At 43.5% G+C, this 21,249-nt stretch overlaps 2 protein-coding genes across 4 annotated transcripts; one reads left to right on the forward strand and one right to left on the reverse strand.

The window, feature by feature from the left end:
• The first annotated feature begins 53 nt into the window (after positions 1-53).
• Positions 54-8,991, forward strand: LOC111850579 (interleukin-12 subunit beta-like). 2 transcript variants are annotated; one of them, XM_023824604.2, is made up of 11 exons: positions 54-1,221; positions 1,345-1,470; positions 3,854-4,062; positions 4,975-5,071; positions 5,562-5,870; positions 6,434-6,536; positions 6,989-7,167; positions 7,804-7,970; positions 8,112-8,230; positions 8,568-8,602; positions 8,699-8,991. In XM_023824604.2, the coding sequence occupies exons 1-11, from the start codon at positions 1,158-1,160 to the stop codon at positions 8,731-8,733; spliced, it is 1,443 nt and encodes a 480-aa protein (XP_023680372.2). In that variant the 5' UTR covers positions 54-1,157; the 3' UTR covers positions 8,734-8,991. The 2 variants fall into 2 exon arrangements, with proteins under 2 accessions (XP_023680372.2, XP_023680378.1); XM_023824610.2 differs by lacking the exons at positions 54-1,221; positions 1,345-1,470 and adding an exon at positions 4,335-4,758 and having other exon boundaries at positions 3,928-4,062.
• Positions 8,992-10,130: 1,139 nt separating this feature from the next.
• Positions 10,131-20,969, reverse strand: ublcp1 (ubiquitin-like domain containing CTD phosphatase 1). Of its 2 annotated transcripts, none has more exons than XM_023824590.2 (11): positions 20,767-20,969; positions 19,498-19,665; positions 18,515-18,606; positions 17,587-17,672; positions 16,112-16,227; positions 14,882-14,980; positions 14,709-14,746; positions 13,385-13,483; positions 13,180-13,296; positions 12,760-12,887; positions 10,131-12,284 (listed from the first exon to the last, which is right to left on the reverse strand). In XM_023824590.2, the coding sequence occupies exons 2-11, from the start codon at positions 19,649-19,651 to the stop codon at positions 12,257-12,259; spliced, it is 957 nt and encodes a 318-aa protein (XP_023680358.1). In that variant the 5' UTR covers positions 19,652-19,665; positions 20,767-20,969; the 3' UTR covers positions 10,131-12,256. The 2 variants fall into 2 exon arrangements, with proteins under 2 accessions (XP_023680358.1, XP_023680350.1); XM_023824582.2 differs by lacking the exon at positions 20,767-20,969 and adding an exon at positions 20,198-20,386.
• Positions 20,970-21,249: the final 280 nt, after the last annotated feature.

The raw sequence follows: 21,249 nt of genomic DNA on the forward strand, positions 1-21,249 counted from the left end.
TATGTTTGTTTGCTTGCTTAATTGTGTGCACTTGCTCAGGGTTGTGTATTGATTATTTACTGATCATTCAACCCCCCCAGGACTAGGGGAACCACAGTAAGCCATCTTTTTTTTTGGGGGGGGGGGGGTTATGGTTCAGCCGATTTAGTATGCCCCACCCCTTAGTCACCGGTTCAAATCCCCGGGTAAGCGGAGTGATTTTACCACTAGGCCATTAAGCGAAGCCCCTATACCCCCGATTGTTACAGGGACCCTGTTTCTCCATTGTTTTTCACTTTTGAGTAAATGTGTTGGAGAACAGATGTAAATTTTAGACTAACAACGGGAAATCTAGATGGCTGTATTTCTTCTAAAAAGCACGTATGAGCTGAAGGGGTCAGAAGGCGTGCCTGTACGTTCTGGCAATTAGATTACCATTGATACAATGATACATTGCCAGTCTCTGTGAATACTGGTACTATTAATAACTTACTTAATAGCTTTTAGCACCGATGACCCAACATTAATTTAAACAAAGCAAGAGGACAATGAGACTTCATTAGCTAACAGCCTCCTCGTTAGCCATCTCGAACGTAAGGCGCGTGGTAATGAGATGCGAATTAATGGCACGACGAGTGGGAGCTGGCGTCTGATAGGTCGATTATCAATTCTCCTGTAGGGTTATGGTGATGTCATCTGCTCGTGCTCACCTCTGCGTGGCCAAATGGACCCACTAGGCACAGCGATACTCCATCACCATCCACGACCAGAGGTGGGTAGTTCAGGTCCAGAGAGTAAAAGTCCAGACCAAGATTTTGTTCCAAGCAACCAGTTGCATACTCTGTGACTTTTTATACTCGACTAGTTAGTTGAAACTAAATCTTGGTCTAGATTTTTACTCTCTAGACCTGAACCACCCACCTCTATCCAAGGCGACAGCGGGTCGCACGGGTTACGCGGAAATGGTAGTTAATGCTTAATTAAAAAAAAAACAAAAACATAAGTCTCTTTTCCCCAGAACGTCCTCTTCAGTTACCGTGTCAGATCTCCCACGGTTTTTCTGTGCAGTTCAACCCGATACCCTTGTTCTTAACTGTGTTCCCATTAAACAGCGCAGCCGATAATTAATCTGCCGACATAATGTGATCCTTTCTCACTGGAGTCGACGGCTAATTATCATGGAGCCGCACTTTCCCTGGCTCGTAAGCAGGAATACGAGTGGCGCCCGTTCACTGCTTCCAGGTAGGAGTTGGATTGTTCCTCCGGCTCTGATGTATGGGGCTGTGTCTGCCAGCCGCTGGCGTTTTTTCCCCCCACATTTTCCGTTCCCGGGCTTCCCCGCCTGACTTGCCGTGCCGGTGCCAGCGCCGTTTGAAAACTGCCAGCAAATACAACGTAGACATCCGTCTGGACGCTGGCCATTTGGCCACCGGTGGCAACAAAAAATTTTGGGCAGCAGCTTCCCAGCGGGATCCCGTCAACGCAGAACACGTGACTCTCTAGTTGAGTAAGCACTCGGGGGAGCGGGACCTGAAGAGAATAGACCAACCTCTACTTGTGGATTTTCCAGCATTGTTCGATGCCCCCGGTGGCTGCTCGTATTACTGCACTGACTACATTTATTACAAAAAAAAAATACGTTGACTGTATAGTCTTTGTCCTGCAATAACAGTTTTCTGAGTTTGTTCCAAAATCCTCTTATTTCATTACACTTGAGATCACTGCCGTGATGCCAAGACAGCCTAAAATATAGGTCCTTTAAGATAGATGTTTAAGACGCTTGGGGGAATAATCAGTTGAACATTCTACCCTGATTTAGTAAATTTCCATGTCAAACATCGGCAGGCATGAGTATTCAGCATAATTAGGATTCATTAGTCAGTTATTTAATCGCTTTTCCCATAACTGCACCCAGTGGAAGCTGTTACATAATGTAAGTCATTAAATAATTCAAAATGTATTGGTGTTTTACTTTGAGGGGAAAAAAACAAAGAAATCTGTTTTCTTTAAAATTTTCTCATCAGTATAAATTGAAGCAAAAACATGCAATGTCAACCTAAATAGAATCAGGGGCAGAATTCAGCTGAAAGCTGGGTCACGCTTAATGATTCAGAACTTGCAGCGCAAACAATTGTGCTTGTAGGGGAAACCAGGACATGGCTTAAGAACTACTGGTCTAGAGTTTAAAGAATTATCTTTTCATTCACAATTTATCCAGTTTCATAAGAAGCAACGTTTGAGAAATTCTCTGGGTACCACTTTATAATAAGACCACCCTTATAAAGGGTTTATGCATGGTTTATAATAAAGTTATTAATTCATTTATAGACAATTCCATAAACAAATTAGTACTTTTTTATTATGAGTTACTAGCATATACAGCGTTCACAGAATGTCGAAACAATTGCTTAATTCTGTAAAAATGTTGCAAATGTATTGGTTTCATAACAAAAGTCCATTGACAAGCGATGTTTACATACCTACATATATCTTTTTATTAAGTGTCATAATTTTTTTTTTGACTGACCCATTCAGTTCTGCTCTTGCCATTTTGCTATTAATTGCAATTATGGTCAATGGCCCCCAAAGGGATACTAAACACAAATGTTTGGTGTTTTACGTTATTGCAAAAGTGTTACTAATTTAAAAGCCCTCAATGAGGCTGTCCGTCAGAACAGCTCCTTTAAAACTATAATTTGGATTTCAATTTACTAATATTTTAAATCAATGTTTTACTTGAAACTACTGGTTGTTTGTAATGTGATACATATTTTTGTAAAGAAATTAATAAAGTAGTGATTTTTGTTATAAAACCAATAAATTTCGCAATATTTTTACTAAATTAATTAAGCATCTCAACACTTTCTGTCAGCACTGTACAAGCAGCAAAAGGGAAACTTTATTCTATAGTGGTATCAGACTTCATATATTTACATATATCAAAATTTATATATATATACACTTTGTAAAATCAATCAAATGCAAGTTCCACTTCCACTCTGATCATTATTGTCGTTTTTCCTGTTCCCATGCAAGGACGTAGATTTGGGCATGGATGGATGGAAGTATCCCTATCAATATTGTATGAGTAGCGTGCGTGTTTGGGGGGAGGGGGATCGGGGCTGATTTAATCTCTACCAAACCAAACCCACACCCTTCTTCCCATGTCCCACTTTCAGTTTCACTGCTGCGGACTGTTTGTAGAATCTTCTGCTTCTCACCTGCACTTCCAGTGAAAAGTTTTTGCATACACTGCGATTTTTTTTTTTTTTTAAAGAACGTCAAATGTGCAACAATGCAGTTACAGAAAACAAAAATTACAGGACAAGAATAGGGAGGATGGGGACAGTGGAGGCAAAGAAAAGAAAAAACAAAACAAAGACTATTAATAAGAAGAAGATTATTTAAATAAAATAAAATGCATAATAATAATAACACAAAAAAAATATATACAATGACGGAACCATTAAGTGTTATTATGCTGTGAACATGTACAGACTATTGCTTGCAGACTATACTTCCCCCTCAATGGTGGACATGTGGTGTGTGTGAGCATGTGTGTGTTTGTGTCTTTCTGTGTGTTGGGGAAGATAAAAGTGATACACGGGGGGGTGGAAGAGAGGAGAGGTAGGAGCAAAAGGAAGATTGATGGGGGGAGGGGTTGCTGTTGGTTAAACCTAGGCAGGTCAGACCCACCATGCACCGTGCGGGTCAGAGGGAGAGGCATGGCGGCCCCCAGGACAGCCTCCAACCCATGACATCCACACCCCAGCTAGACCACCCCTAACATGACCTGCTGCCCCTACTCTAGGAAGGACTTTGTTTGATTTCCTCTTTTTCTCGCTTTGATTTCGTTTTTTTTCTGTACGAGTAGGAGAGAAAGTGCTGATCTGGCGTAATCTAGCATTAAAAGAAGCGGGTCGTGCAGGTCGGTCCAGCCCAGAGCAGGAGAGATCAGTGGGCGGGAAAGAGACCCACCGGAGGACCACCAGCCCAGACCGCCTCGGAAACTCATCCCCAGTGCCCCCGATGACCCAACCCCCTAGAGGCAGGGGGCAAAAGGGGGTGGATATACATATATATGTAAGCAGATAATTAAAGCAGACAAAATATTTATCCAAAAGAAAATATGGCTACTTTGTTCTGAAAGTTTACTTAACAGGATGAAAATGGCCAAATTTGATTGTAATACAATATAATACAATACAATAGACCGGTAGTGTATTCAGAATGCCGTAGGTTCTTCTTCAAGCCCACCTGAACCATTTATTGATTTATTTGTCTGTTTGAACGGTGTAGACCCATACCCAAATTTACACATTCTGTCTGTGTATTTGTGTTTCTATTCTGAACAGGCTATTGAATGGGAGATTTTTATTAATTTGGTGTATGTCTGTTGTCATGTGCTAGTCCTGACACATCAGTGAAAATTAATGAATTCCCATGCATGACATCATCAAAGACTTTCACCAGGAGCAGTACTTGAATTAAGGATCTCAGACAATATTCCTTATTCTAAACAGATAATGAAATTACTCATGAATTACTCATGCAGTGTGGCCAAAACCCAGGAAACAATTCCCTCAAGCTAAACACGAGACATGCTACGGGCTGTTGAGGTTACTTCACTGATTGGCCAGTTCCTCTGCCCTTTCTGTATCTTGATTGGTCACCTTTACGTTGGGATTTTTCCCCCCATGTCTAGCATCTGTATATATGGGCTTTAAATTCTCAACATCTGAATTACACATAATTACTCAATGACTTCATTGATTCAAGGTAAGTTTTATTCCCATTTACATCTAAATAATATATATTTTTTTAGTTTCTTGTAAAATGTACTTGTTGTATTATTGACTTGTCAAACCGATACCCCTCGTTAAGGTAATACGAGGTTACTGTTATTATTTAAGAGGACATAGCTGTGACAGTATCTGCTTGTGTTTGTCTTTTTGATATTAGACAGAACTCACTTATTTGTTTCCTTTCTGCCAGATGAACTTTGTCTGGCTGAGTGTCCTGCTTTTACTTCTTCAGTCTCCAAAATCCACCAGTCAGCGTTCGCACAGTTACTGGATCCTCAAGCCCAATGGTAATTTGTTTCCCGCCATTGAATTCTACTGTTTGCATATTCAAATACAGCTACGCAAATGCCGGTGATCTATTTAGCGGCGCTTTTCTTTGGCCGTTTTTTTATTTGTGTCAATCTCATCAGTGTCATTGTCCGTCTTTTGAATGGTATGTAAATAGCGAGCGCCGTGTAAGTCAAAGCCCATGACAAGCCTCACCGCCATTAACGGTTGACCGGCTCAGTGAGAATCAGTATGTAGTCAGTGTCTATTTTGTTTTTTGGCAGATGCTATTTGTGCCCAGGTGTCAGTAGTGCTATATTATTATTACTGTTGTTGTTGCTGCTGATGTTGTTCTTGTTTTTGTTCTTGCATATTTGTATCCCACTTTGGTGCCTTCAGCCATAATGTGCAACCATGCATGCAGCACAGTGTTTACATTTTTTGTGGAGCTAGGGGGCCAAGACTAAGGAGGCTGGATGAAAATAGACATTCTGTTCCCCCCTCCCGCAGTGCTAGTGGTTGATATCAACCTGAACATCAGTGCACAGACTCTGATCGAGTTAAAGTGCGGGGACGCCTTTGAGGGCCAGCAGATTCTCTGGAGGAACGAGGGTAGGGAGACGAGTCAGCGTGGGAACCGAGTGCAGGTCGTCTCTGAGGAGATGATGGGAGGGAACTACACGTGCCACGACCAAGCCGGGCGGCTCCTCAACTACACGCTGGTGCTGGTGCGGGCAGAGGGCTCCCGGCAGCAGAGGAAGATCCTGGATGGCGTGGCGACGCCGTGGGCCGGGAGCAAGAATGTCGCAGATGACAGAGGCATGTATTCGGTGGCGTCGGTAGCGGAAGATCAGGAGATGCTTTGTGGCACAGAAATGGAAAGCCCACCATATGGTGACATCATCATGGGTCTGAGGGACAGCTTTGCATAAAAAACTACCTGAAACCACTTGTGTTATTCAGGGTCACAGGGGGGTCCAGAGCCTAGCCTGGAAGCTTTGGATGCAAGACAGGGAACAACCCAGGATGGGGCACCAACCTGTCACAGGGCACACTCATGCACCATTCGCTCACACTCACACACCATTCACTCACCTTGACCTTAAGGTGTGAGCCTACAGGGATAACCACTGTGCCACCCTCTCATCCGCAAACCCTTTAGTAGAAAATAATAAACGCATGACCAGATAGGCCTGTAATACAAGAACACACTCTTGACCATGGTGACTGGCATCCTCAATATATAAAGAGATGTGTAATTCATACGACGTGTCCTGGCTGTAAATAGATTTTAAATTTGGGGAAATGCTCTTGTATTTCCTCTTCAAGGACCTCAGATTGGTAACGGAAGTTCTCTTCTTTGTTTCCTGATTTTTGTCCAGACTACATTCAGTGCACATCGAAAAACTACAGTGGAGCTTTTCACTGCTGGTGGAGGTGGAGCGCGAGGCGGAGAGGATCCGTGGTCTCGGTCAGCGCCGTACGGTGGGTGTCCATCGATTGCTTTGCATTTTCATCTTTTACTATGGTTTAGAGAAGGCGTTCCAATATTCAGTAGAATATAGCTGCAAGTTTTCAGAAGCTGTAGATGCGCCAAAGTGGAGGCGAAGGGGAAGTGAGCGGCTTAGCGGGCTGAGTTGCTGTGCCTGTGATCAGAAGGTTATTGGTTCAAGCCCCAGCCTCTGTAGAATAGCCAGATGCCTGTGGGCCCTTGACTAAGGCCCTTAACCCCCAGCTGCATGCCACACATTATCTGACTATGTGCGGTGACACTCAAGCAATGGAGAGCAGAACAGGACCAGCAAAGAGAAGCATTACAATGTACTTGTGCAAACAAAGCTTGTTTTTAAGTTACATTACAAAGGAATTCCAGACACATTATAGAAGGAACCCTTAATAATGAATACGTAACTGATATATCACCTTCCAAATTACAGGTCTTCGAGTGTAAGTGACATCTTATGCTCTCTGGACAGTGACCAGTCTGGGGTCACGTGTCTGGATCGCTTACATTGTCCATATGCAGAGGAGGCGAATTACATCACCCTCACTGTGTACGTCAGATACTGGTACCGCGTGGAAAAATACTTCAGGCAGTTCTACATCACTGAAATAGGTGCGACTCGCTCTATACCCCCCCCCCCCCCACCCTGATTTTGCCTGAGCTGTGCAGTCGTTCATGTTGAGGGATGTGCATTTTCATCTCAGGCCTGATACCTGTGGTACAGGTATCTGGTTAGATGCTGGAATCAGTGGATGACAAGTTTAAGCAAACATGTAAATCCCAATAACACACATGATTGATCGTGTACGACAGAGCACTGCAATGTCGACACTGGCTCTCAGACAGAGCACTGCAATGTCGACACTGGCTCTCAGACAGAGCACTGCAATGTCGACACTGGCTCTCAGGCTTTTACTTGGTTCGACTTATCCTTCATTCTGGCAAATTGTGCCAGTCTCAGTATTCAGATGGGATCCTTGTTTAATGCCAGATCTGCTATGTATGCACTAAGCTTGTCATCTGCATGCAAATACTCCTAACTTGAGTAACTTATCTCTGATTATACCAACACTAGTTTGGAAACGTTTATATGTGTAGTTTTTTTTTGTGTGCAAGTGCTGCCCTCTGTTGGCGGATTAGGTAACTACCGCGTTTCTCTTTTCGTGGATCCGCTGTGAGTGACGTATACATTCTGCGGCTGCATATATAAAGCTTGGCATTTAATGCTGTGCCGTTTCTCCGCACCAGTGAAGCCCGATAAGATCGCGGTTGAGAAGACCAATGAGAGCACCGTTAACTGGACCTACCCCATGACATGGAGTCTCCCCAGGTCGTATTTCCCCCTCACGTTTCAAGTTAAAGTGGTTCCGCAGAAGAAGCACTGTAACTATGAAGCAGGGCCAGGCGAAGTGCAGGTAATGTCATCTGTAAGTGGGTTTCTGCCCATTAAACCGGAATGCCAACCTTCAGACCCTATCCTGCAGAGGTCTGCCTGGGCTTCACTTGATCCCAGAATATTAATGGGAGACTTTTTCCATTCCTCTTTCCCTATTCAGGTGAACCTTACAGAGGAACAAGGTTTCCCAGTTAATTACAGAAGGAAAAAAATCACTTTCTGTGTCAGAGCCCAAGACACGTTTACAAAATCTAGCTGGAGTGACTGGAGCAAGACCGAGTGAGTGAGACACACACACAAAGATGAGCCAAAGCATTGTAACCACCCCCATGTGAAGTGAATAATGTTGATAATCTACGTGTCAAGGCCTGGGATACATTAAACTGTAGTTAACGTGTTTGATGTAGAAGAAATGGAGAGAGAGAAAGATGAGTGACAGGGGCCACATAATTATGGTCAGACAACTATGCCTGACCATAATTACATTATATATATATATATATATATGTGAGTGTGTGTGTGTGTATTAACATATATAAAGATAATTAAAGCAGACAAAATGTTTGACCATAAAAAAATATGGCTACTTTGTTCTAAAATTTTGCTCCACTGACAGGATAAAAAAAGCCAACATGAAGACTGCAAGGAGGGGTAGGTTTTTGGTCGTTATGCACATTGTATTTTTATGCAATAGATAGAATTTAAATTAACTGTGTTAGATAAATGTTTTTTTTGTTGTTTTGACAGAGCGACTGAAGAAACAGAGGCATAAGCAATTATGACAAAGCTGACTTGGTTCCACCATGGTGTCAAGAAACAATGGAGCAATTCAATATTTAAGCAATATATATTTTATTTTATTATATGCTACTAGAGGTAACAAAGGATTTCCATGTGGTAATTTAATATTTATAAACATGTTGGTATGATGTTTGTGAAATGAAGTCATTGAATTGCTGTGTATTGTGTGGATTAGTAAAAATTCTGCATGTCGTTTTGCTCTGTGCGAAATTAGCTTGAATAAACAGCCCGAGAGCATTTAATTCCAACTTTTGTGAGTTTATTATGTAGCCACTCTGATCTTTAGAGAATCTGGGAATTTCATTGCCACTGTTTCTTCATTTAAATATGTCATTAACAAAAAACACAAGCAATCATATTACAAATGAAACTAAGTGCAGTGGAGTGGGGAATTGATAGTCTCGTGTACCACCCCCTAACCCCCCCCAAGAAGAATTTAAATAATCTTTCTTTTTTTGCTACAATATAGAAGACTAGCTGTAAGAAAAAGACTCTTACTTAGAATATGTTAAGGGTATCTGGCATCTGCAACAAACACCAGGCAGCCACACAATGGGGAACATTCCAGAAGGATGCTATATGCAGCCAAAGGGAAACTGAGTTGAATGACAGTAGCAGGTCGTCGTTCGACGGAGCTGCCCAAGAACGACGGAACAGCTGAACTGGATGTCGTCTTCCGAGTCTGTTGAAGCCGACATCGGAATCTGCCCCAGCTCCCAGGGACCAATTGGTGTCCTTCCTCACAAACTTGAACCCTGGTATCATTTTAAGGAAGGCGCCAGAATGGTTTGTGACAAATAAAATCAGTACATGTACCTTCTGCTCCTGAAATAAACTCTCTCGCATTAGGGGGTTGGGGAAGCATTAGTTATTAATAAACACCTCATCATTTATGTAGACCTGCTGCTGCAGACTAGCGTTATGGTTGGCCGGTCTATGGATAGGTTCTGGTTGGCCGGTCTATGGATAGCTTCTGGTTATGACACAAGTGACAGACAGCTGCTATACAGGATGGGTTATTTGTCACTATGGTGACCGTGAAGCCTGTTACATAGACAACGCAGGACCGCACATGGCTTCTGACAAAGGAGTAAGGGTTCTGCCTAGACGGGAACCCAAAGTCAGACTGCTTCCCCTGCAAGACCAAACATCTCTGATGCATTGTGGGTAAAATTCAATTCATACACATCAGAGCACCGATCACCTTATCCAAAAGGGATAGGACGACAGGAGAACACGCTGGGCAGGACGTCAGACTATTGATTCATACACGCTATGGGCAAGTTAGAGATGCCACTTGACCTGACATCTTCACCTTGATCTGCAGGAGGAACCCTACACAACACAGAGGTACCACGCAAACTTACACACACACACCTTATTCCTCAAAAAAAATGTTTATTTTATGATACCACTGGATACTCCATATCCAACACAATGTTTTATAGTGTCAAGTCCATACAAGCAAACAAAAAACTCCTCCATGACAAGTCATACAAACATTCAGGGTCCGATCTCATGCCATACTGCCCTACGTGAGAGGAGGGAACTGGTGTGAGTGTTTAATTACGAACAAAAGAAAAAGATGTAAAAACCCTGTCCTTTCTATAAAACAAAACCTGTGTAAACCAAACAAACTTGCAAAAAAAAAAAAAAAAAAAACAACAACAAACAAAAAAATAAATCATGCATCGTCATGCATGCGGAGGATTAAATATGCATTTGGGAAATGTCAGAGCCATCCTGCAGAGGCTGAGTGACACGCTCGCTGTGGGAATTCCACAGAAGGAAGGTTTGGCAGTTACAGTGGGGATGCCCCAGTCCTCACTGCACGGCGCCTCGCGAGCTTCCGCAGGCTAAGCGCACATGCAGCGTGCTGATGCTCTCACCAGGTCCTCACTGTTTGGCTTTGACGAGCTAACTAACCCGATTGGTGAACTTATTAGAACCTTAATTAAGAGTACTGACAGATACACTAGTCTTCAATACTTGTATCATTCAAAGCAATACATTAAGATGTTTCAAGTGGCTTTTTAATCACTATTGTTAATTAAAAGCATTGTGGTAATAAGCTCCATTATCACTAGCTAAGAATATTGATATTTTGGCCATTGCAACCCACCCTTTGCCTTCTGTGATAAATCAGATGATCTACACGCTCTGCAATGTGCCGATTTCCCGCGATAACATTGGTCCGATGGCTCCAGCAAGTTAGCTTCTTAGACTGAATTGCAGAACTGCAGACGATCACTTCATAACTTAGTGCCCTTCTACATAGGTGCCACGTTAATTCATGTCACTGCTTTATGTATTTAAAATGTATATTGTAGTTCATTCCATAACATTTCTCAAATAATAAAAAAAACACTGCATTTTATTTTGATATACTGCATAATTGTCTTAGGAGAAGATTTAAAAATAAATCAGTCAACCACAGACATGACTGTTTTCTCTCAATAGTGAATATCTTAGAGATACCCGTTAGGAGAGCAGGTTTATCTAATTATGACTTCAAATTTCCACTAAAGAAAAGACACTACCTGACAAGTTAGCTCTCCAAAACACACTTCCACACACCTTCTAGAGAACTAAAAAAAAAAAAAAAAAAAAAAACACACAGTTCGTACAAACGGGCTGGTTTCCACGCTACAGCTTCCCGGAGCGCTAACTTATTTCGGCTTTTGATAATGTGCGGCAGCCCGTGCAAACCTGACCCCCACACGAATATAACAAACGTTATTTCTGAATTATGCATTTGCAGAGGAATGGAGCGGTAATGAGCTGCATTTTCACACCTCAGCTTCCCGGAGCGGTAACTTAATACGGCTTCAGACAAGCGGCACCGAACGGTACGGAATCCTAAACTCGGAGGAACAGGGGGAAAGAAAAAACAACACCTAACAACCGATTTTTTTTTCCTTTCCTTTTTCGCTTTACAATTTGCCAGACAGAACTCTCTCCTTAAAACTATTCATAGAATATTTACTCCATAAATGTCCAGAGGATCAGCAGCATATCTCGGGGGCATTATACATTTCCCAGTGGTGAGAACATTACTCCAGACATACATCCATTTGTAAACTGGCGGTGAAGCACAGCGCACCAAACTCGACGACCGTTTCACTTCTGGTACCATTAAGATTTTCAGAGACAGCTTCAGCAGTTCAAAAGAAAGGTGTCTAGAGGAATGAAGGTTTAGACCTGAAACGCTAATATTCTTGACTGTGTGAGGCTGGGCTCTCTTTGAGGAGAAAGGTGTGCGGAGACTGTGGTCCTTCACGGGACTGTAACAAGCTCCGCACCAACAGACCGGACCGGCACCAAGAAGCAAAACGCTGATGAAGAACAGAAGGCGAGATGAAAGGAGAAGAGTAAGGAAGGGAGGGTAGAGAGACAGAGAGTGGGAAAGACGTAACGAGCTTAATGACGACCAGCAGTAGTGGGTTGGCGTGACCTGCAGTGTCCTGTACTTCTCCAAATGGTCTTGCTCCCAGTTAGGGATTTCTACTGGTTCTGCTTCTTCGAGAGGTACCTGCCAGAAACAGCAGGCAACAAATGGCAAGTTATAATAAGGACTGGAATCCACAGTTATTTTAAGTAAAGGTCCAGTAAGGTCCTCGTCTAATTTGCCGACTCGTAGGTCCGTTCATTAATAGCTGTTATCAGAGCCGGCCAACCAAAAAGGAGTACTAGATCCAGGGGTGATTCTAGGATTAGTTTAAACAAGGGGGTATAAGAAGGGCCATAATTCATACAGAGGGCCCAACCTTAATATTATCCAATGATATGTTTGAAATTGCTGAGGGACAGGGAAGGGGGTCAATCAGCTTTTAGTAGGGGCGGGTGCCCCTGAGACCCCTGAATATGCCGCTGACTTTAGCTACACAAGATGCGTCTCCATTGGCTGTAGGCCTGACCAGTATGTGCTTCATTCTGGGAGATATCAGACGTGCGTGCATGTGTTCCTCAGTGAAGCTCACCACGGCCACCTACTGAGGCATACCTACCTTTCCCAGTGTTTGTGATTTAGGCCGGAGAAGTCCTCCAGTTTCGCGATTTCCTTGAGGTACTGGGACAGTTTGAAAAGCTCCCTGTCTTTCTCACGGTTTAGGTGTGCCTTCATAAATGGCCGGATCTGTCACGGGAAAATGGTGGAATAACCAACCAATGACAACTGGAGAGAAGAGTCTAAGAACTTGTGGGATTTTCACTTACACAAAAATGTTCTGACGGCATAAGGAAAAATTATTCTGAACCAATCAGAATGCAGAGGAGGTGGGTCCAAACTAGAGGAGGCGGGACCAAGATATCTGATTGGGTGGTCCCACCTCCTCTAGTTGCCAGCAATCAACAATCTGATTCATATTTCTTTCTGCCCTCAGAACATTTTTGTGCAAGTAAGCAGTCAGAGTGGCTGGAACTGGTACCTTTAATCCGTTCTGTGGATTCATAAGGAAATTCCTACCGATGTCATCAAACATGATGGTGTTCTTCTTGTTGTAGAATGTGCCGTATTTGCCCCAAATTACTCCCAGGGGCTTTACCTAAAAACGAAACATTTTGGCAGACATTTTCAAATCGTATCTGAACCACATCCTCAGAGGTTCTCGCCACCATTGAAGCCGGACTGACCTCCACCACACCTCTCTTTGGCGTGTGCACAGTGATCATAGCCGCGCTGTCCAGCATGAAGGTGATCTTGTAGTTGGGGTTGTCCGTCACCCCAAGCTCCTGTGGGCGAGCAGTCAGACAGAACTAATCGCTTTCCGATCACAGCCAGTGCTGCTCACAGTGCTGACTGTGAACTGTATGGGGAAGGCTTGTGGTGACTAGGACAGCGTTTTATTGTGACTTTACTGCATATTTAACTAACTAAAAAAAAAACAGGAACTGCAATTGTCAGATAAAAGTCTGGAAACACCTAATGAAAATCTTGTGTTTATCAACAAGCTAACGACCCCAAGCACACCTGCGGGGGTGGGGGGGGGGGTTACGCGAGTACCCCCCCCCCCCATAATCACCCCAACCTAAAGCATACAGAGGTGGTTTGGGATGAGTTGGATTGAAGAGTAAGAATAGAGTAGCTGCCTTGTGCTCAGAAGTTGTGGAAACTCCTGCAGAACTGTTGGCTACATCTGGATGCGGGTTGAAAGAACGTCAAGGCTGTCATGGACACCAATGGGGGCTATTTTGAAGAGTCAAAGGGTGCTTTTCCACCGCACCAGGTACGGTACATTTGGTACTTTCCCATTACCATTGAAATTTAAAAAGTATTTTGTTCGATATACTAGGGCAGCATGCATATGTGCTGTCCTAATGATGTGATTTTTGTTGTAATAAATATTGGGCAAAAGCAAAAAACAGAGTTCATGGATTCCTCACAATCCGTCAATTTAAACAGCAAGGATGAGAACGCATGCAGCACTCATGTAAAAGCAGCGGAGGTAAACTTTGAGCAAAACTTGAACTCCCTGCGCTATAATGTCCGTACAGAACTGAAAGTAAGAAAAAGCTGATCTTAACTTAGCTGACTAGCGATGTGAGAACTGCACGAGTATAACATGCAATGTCGGTATTAATATTATCATTCTGCCCAATAATATACTGTAGCCATTTTTAGAATTCAGTACAAAATACCCCACCTTGCACTGTGATGTCATTCAGCACAAGCACCAGTCTTTATACCAGTGAATAACCAACACCTTGAAGTATCATACTTTTGGTAGTTTCTTGAAGTACATAAAGTACGGTAGTTGGTCTGGTGGAAAAGCACCCAAAATCTGAGAAAACGGTGATGGTGAACGGTGATGGTGAACACTTCTCACACGGGCTTTTACTATAAGGTGAATAACTGAAAGAGACAAATGCATCACGACTAAAAGCTGATTTTTGTCTGGTGCTGTTATTAAAGGCTGTCATGTCGCTCATCCATAAGAGGTTCCTTAGATGCACTTACTTTCATTTTGGCGTCGATCCACTTCATACTAGTGGCCGCTGTTGAGAGAGAACAGCGCTGAATAACCATTGAAACCAGACTAAACTGAACGTGGAAGAAGCAGCAAGAGACGCTGAGCATCACGACCCCCCCCCATACAAGACCACAGTCCTCTATGCACCACAAACACTTACACCAGATGACAATGTCGTAGTCCTCGTACGCAGAGGTGAGAAACTCGTGCAGGTATGGCCTCATCAGCTCTTGTCCCGTCTCGGCACAGGATTTGTGGTCTGAAATTGGACCCAAGGTGAAGTGGAGACAACAGAATCACAACCGATTCAAAGCAAAGTCCTTTGAAGCCCCCTGACTGAAGTTCTAGAACAGCCTATTGTCTGATGCTTGCCAAAGGGATATTAACCCCAACTGCATCAATAAATATTCAAACATAGCAGTCCATACAGATATTTTAAAATGGAACCATTTGTTAAGCGTATTAACCGTTTTAAGATTACTATTGAAGTATAGCGCCATTAATTTTGCATTTTAATCATGAGTCCACAACGTAGTGCTCAGTGTACAGTAGTAACTAGGACATACAAGGGCATAATTTAGATGGTTGTATACTACATAAAAATGTATATAGTAGAAATGACAAGACAATTTAACATGCAAAGTGTACAGTACTGTTTGTTTAGAAAATGGAAATAAACAGACTTTTTATGTTATTGCTCAGACTAGCAGACTGTTATGGGTTGAGGTGGGGGGGGGGGGGCGCAAGTATTATTCATGAGTTTTCACATTTGTGGGGATCTTCAGAACACAACCCTTGCATATGTGAAGGAGTGACTACTTTTTCAGAGCCAGTATAAAATCCAAAGACAAACATGACTATCAAATATTCATATTTTCTGTTAAAGTGTGTCAATTTAAAATGTCAAGCTGAAACAAACTAAAAATATACTGCATTTTTTATGTTAAAGGCAGTTAAACTAGCCCACATCCAACCCAGTCTTACCAGAGTGTAGTCCACATCCAAAGTGTAGTCCACATCCAGCCCAGTCTTACTAAACAGAGTGTAGTCCACATCCAGCCCAGTCTTACTAAACAGAGTGTAGTCCACATCCAGCCCAGTCTTACTAAACAGAGTGTAGTCCACATCCAGCCCAGTCTTACTAAACAGAGTGTAGTCCACATCCAGCCCAGTCTTTCCAGAGTGTAGTCCACATCCAGCCCAGTCTTACTAAACAGAGTGTAGTCCACATCCAGCCCAGTCTTACTAAACAGAGTGTAGTCCACATCCAGCCCAGTCTTTCAAAACAGAGTATAGTCCACATCCAGCCCAGTCTTTCAAAACAGAGTATAGTCCACATCCAGCACCATCTTCCCAAACAGAGTATAGTCCACATCCAGCACCATCTTACCAAACAGAGTATAGTCCACATCCAGCACCAGCAGTCTCTTGCCGTCTCTTGGAGGGTTCAGCTCTTCCACCCTGTACTCCTTCACCCGACGGGCGATCTTTGCCAAGTTCTCTTCCCTGCAAACAGAAAGACAAGGTGCCAGGTGTCAGTGGAGAAGCATCCTGCTCCCAATACATCCACATCTCTCCTTGTTCGACGGAGAACTCAAGTCACAGTGCCAGGGACTGATGGATGGTGCACGTGCTGGGACAGAATTCAGGGCTACGGATCTGTGGTGGTGTGACTTAAAGGCCCAATCCCAATGTCCCCCCCTAAGGCCTAAACCCTGAACCCTCACAGACTTAATTAATGTCACCTGGTAAGTGATTGAGTGTGAGAAGCTGCAAGGGCTCAAATTGGCATAAACAGGAATAGGACAGCAGACTGCAGCATATCACATTCCCTTGACAATGCCAAAAACAATGGAATCAACTGTCTAATTTGAACGCGTTTCAGGTTCTTGCCTTACAAGAGGTAATTGTCAAATAATTACTTTAAACTTTTTTGTCACAACAGCATCCTTAAGTAATAAGTAAAATAAATAGTTTGTTTACAGTTTACACCTTTGGGTTTCCCCTGGTAATCCCAGCTGCCATGTCACAGCGCTATGAACTGTGGGTAATCCCCTCAGGCAAAGTCTGCAGAAATGTAGACTTACGGAAAGTGTGCACAACGGGCTGAAAATGCCTGTGAGAGCCCTCATGCACTTGCCGATTTGACAGTGGGATAGCCCTAAGCCCTCAAGGGCTTAGTGGGAATGCATCTCAAAGTCCGTGAGTCCCAGAGTGTGGACACTGGGATTGGGCCCCATTTCCAGAAAAAGTGATATGAAGTGAACTTTAAAACTTTAGGCCTGGGTTCACTATTCCAGGCATGAAAGGCCAGTCTGCCACACATTTTCACATTTCTCAAGATTCGATCACTTTATTGTTTTTTTCATTAGGTGTAACACAAAAAAAAATCACGTTTATGAAAACCCCAAAAGGGACATTAACAAATACAAAATGAATATAAGATAGAAGCTAAAAATAATCATACAAATATATTTAAATACATAGACAATGTTATTCTTAAAAAAAGACAGAACAGTTTATTATTGCCCAGTTCACAGCTGCAACAGTTATTACTGTATTTCACATCACCAGCATAAGTTATTACACACAGTCAATGAGAGATTATCTCAGGCTGAGGGAATTCAGAGTTCAGAAGGTTTATGGCTGAAAAAAAGCTATTTTTCAGTCTGTTTGGATTGATCTAAAGCACCGTCCCGACGGGAGCAGCTAAAACAAAGACAGTCCAGGACAGTCCTTAATGTTTTTTCACCGGCTAATTGACAGGTTTAGTAGGTATATCTGAGCAGGGATTTCTGCAAACTCTGGTGCAGTGAGGGGCTCCAGGACCGGAACTGAGGAGCCCCGATTACGGCAAATACTGACCTGTTTTCTGCTTCGATGACCTCTTCCTCAATATCGAAATCGTTGACGACGTCGTCGTTTTCCGGAGGAGGGGCCAAAACGTCTTCCTATGCAGGACAAAAAAAAAAAAAAACCAGCACTGAAGAGTCATTTTTGGTAAGCAGCCCTGATCCTGGAGAGCCGAATTCAGCAGGTTTTCCATCCCACCCGATGAGAGACCCGGTAGGATGCAATAGCTACTGCATAACATCAGCAAGAAACGGATCGACGCCAAAATGAAAGTAAGTGCATCTAAGGAAGACTATTCTTTTTGAACAATGTGACAGTTTTTGTATACAGTACCAGTCAGAAATGGGTGGAGTGGCAGCTCTGAGGCTAGAGATCTGTGGCATTGATCAGAAAGTCGCTGGTTCAAATCCCGTGAATGGCAGCAGTGATCCTACTCCGTTGGGCCCTTGAGCAAGGCCCTTAACCTGCAATGGCTTCATCCTGGGTATGACGTTAATCTACATCCAGCCTTAAAAGGAGGTCCTCCAACTCACAGGGAATTTTGGGGGTTGATGGCAGGATTGGCACTCCAGCCACTGGAAAAAAAACTCACACTGGTCCATTCGGACTAGTGTGGTGCTGAGGTATGACCCACTGCACGGCTGAACCCAGGTTTGTCGTGTAGTGGGTGTGGCAACGCACTGCAAATCAGCGCCCCCCCCTCCCACCGTACCTTACCAGTCAGAAATCAGCTTTTAATGTATCTGTCTTTGTTTTAGCTATGTTATTTACCTTAAAAGAGTTGCTTACCCCTGCTCTAGTTTACAAAATTAAATCACCCTGGACCAAATAATAATCTAGAAGAAAGTATGATATGATTATAGGGTCACACAACGATATCAGTAACTGAATGTATTTGGGAAGAACTTAAAGGTATTAATGAAGAGCAGAAGATACACACCAGGCTCTCCTCTCTGCTGCCCATCATCATGATCTTTGTGTTTGGCTTCAGCTTCAGGCTTCCCAGTTTGATGTCATCCTCTGCTGGTTTGCCTGGGAAGATGAGTAAAAATGAGCGGTCTGACTGCACTGAGCATGCTCAGTCCAACCCTCAGAAGACAGACAACGCACATTAAGGTATGGTCCCCATATCCCTGTCATTCTACTTTACATGAGTGAAGCTGTATTTGCCAACAAAGCTTCCATTGCATAAAAAACCTTTGATGGATGGAAAAATCCTTGAATTCTGTGTTCAACACACTCTGAAAGTTAGCCGTCGGAGGCGAAGGATGGAGATGGGGAATCGCAGAGGGGTAAACATAAACATCCTAAGTATCCTGTACACGATAACCCAGACTATGAGGAAAGCACACATCTTCCATTTCCATCCATCCATCCATCCTCCAATCACTTAGCCTGAAAAGGGTTGTACAGGAGGGCCTGATATGAATTTCAGGAAACAAAGCGGGGGAAGAACCTTTATGGGATTCGTGGCTGTAGGAGGATGGACACACACAGATCAAATATTCCTATCAATTTTGGGACTCACCATTCATTTCTATAGGCATAACCCCAATCTCAACAATGACAACCTTAACCCCTACCCAGCCCTAACCTTGACCATAAAGAACCAAACAAAAAGAAAGACTTTTGGCATTTTTATGGCATTTTGATTGTAATCGCAGATTTTTTTTTAATGAAATTGAGGTTTATATTGTGGCGACCTGAAAAATGTCCCCACAAGATAAGTCCCTACAATGTAGCACACACACACACAGATCGGAGATTCTACCTGCCACTGCACCACCTCGCCCATCTTCACCCAGTATAGCCCATTTTAGTAATGCTATGTAATGCGTATTCAGGCAGGCCTGGGCCTCTGACGCGTAGCAGCCGAATAGCGGTTAGCGCGGGACACACAGTGCAGCTTCCGCTTAAACATACCTTTCACTTTCAGGCCGAGGAGCTTCTGCCTTTCTGGCAACACGCCAGTCAGGGTCTTGATGGACTGCTTGAGATCCAACACGGTGTCCTCCTCGGACAAGGTGCTGATGAAGTATTCATGGCCACCCCACTTAATTATCACGGAGACGGACATCGCGCTGCGAGTCGCTGGGCGGATGTAAAGGGCAAAGGAGAATTACAATCTAAACAGTGCCCTCGCACGGGAAACACAGCGGTAAATTTATGCACTGGATGTTGATGGTTTCAAATTTTAAGACATAAATTCACCTGTTTTGAACAGAAAAACTTGCATATAAACAGCAGTAACTGGGGTGCCAGCTTTCATGCATCTGGTGTGACACACTCAAGAAATCTTACGTTAAGTTTTATTATTATTGCATTATAAACCTAATATTAACTACATCCAAAGCGTTGGGGCAGTTTGCAAACCCTACAGACTATTTACAAGGTAACAAAACTGTTACATGCATGTAAATGCGTGTACATGTACGTGCAGACTTGTCTCGAATTGAAAATCTCACTCTATCCAGCTGACCAAAGTTGCCAACTCCAGTATTACTCTGCCGAGTTACACTGGAGCACTTAATGCAATTAGTGCAATAATGGCGTATTACTGACGGTGATCCTGCGTTGTGCCAGGATTAATTCAGATGGGTGGAATATCAATCCATTTACGAACCGCTCGTCGTGTGCAAGGTCGCGAAAGGGTGTGAGGTGGACTGGAAACTATCCCAACTAGCAAATCCACGTGAAGCTGTAATTCTGTCGTCTTTGCTTCATCTCGTTCCGATCTACGCCGTATTTGACCCCCGAACGACCTGCAGCGGTACACTGCTCTCGTCCGAAGAGCCGACTCGGGTCAATGGGCATCACAGCAAATCGGGTGACGTACTTTAATAAGAAGCGTAATCGTGGACTGTCATCGCATGCATTTCACCCCGGGGAGGGAAGTGGGGGGGGCGACGAACATTTCCAGGACGCCATTCATTCGCGCCATGCTTTGAAATAATAAAAACCCGCGAGCAGAGCGCACGACCTAGTAAAGGTACATAACGAGCAAAGTGGAATCAGCGTTAACAGTACAGCCGTGAGCAGCGGATGTGTGCAATGTCGTTTCTGGGCAGCCTGGTGTCTTTATGCGACCCCCCCCCCCCTATTTCCCCGGGGCTGCACCGTTCGTTTGAGGCCGCTGGTGCATTTACCCCGCAGATCGCGCCTTAAATTTCAAGCTCCTATATAGACTCATACCGATCTGTTCTGTTTTTCCCCTCCACTGGGCTTTTTTTCTTTGCAGCAGTGCGGCGTGTGAAGCTGATAAAGAGACGGGGTACTGGGCCGGCGATTTGAGCGATGCGATCCCATTCAGCGCGGACACTCCTTCCTGTCTCCCAGTGATGCTCCGGTTTGTTACCAAGCGCCGTCCCGCCTTCAGCTTCCGGTGCCGGAGGAAGTCGGGGGCGCGTCGGTGGGTTCCCGTACTTCGTTTATTTAAAAACAAATCTAGCAAATTTGCATCTCAGAAACCAGCTGTTGCTACATTCAAGGCATACTTTAAATCATATTGTGCTACATTAACATCCAGTAAAAATACAAAGCTGTGAAAACTCTCTTCATATGTGGTGAATTTAACTTGTGTAATGTATTATAATATATTTTTTTGTAATTATATTCTCCTTTCTCACGGTCTTCCTAGAGCATTGTATTCCGTTTTTGTTTATTTCTTCTTTACTC

Source organism: Paramormyrops kingsleyae, chromosome 24, assembly GCF_048594095.1.
Source record: "Paramormyrops kingsleyae isolate MSU_618 chromosome 24, PKINGS_0.4, whole genome shotgun sequence".
NCBI classification, from domain to species: Eukaryota; Metazoa; Chordata; class Actinopteri; order Osteoglossiformes; family Mormyridae; genus Paramormyrops; species Paramormyrops kingsleyae.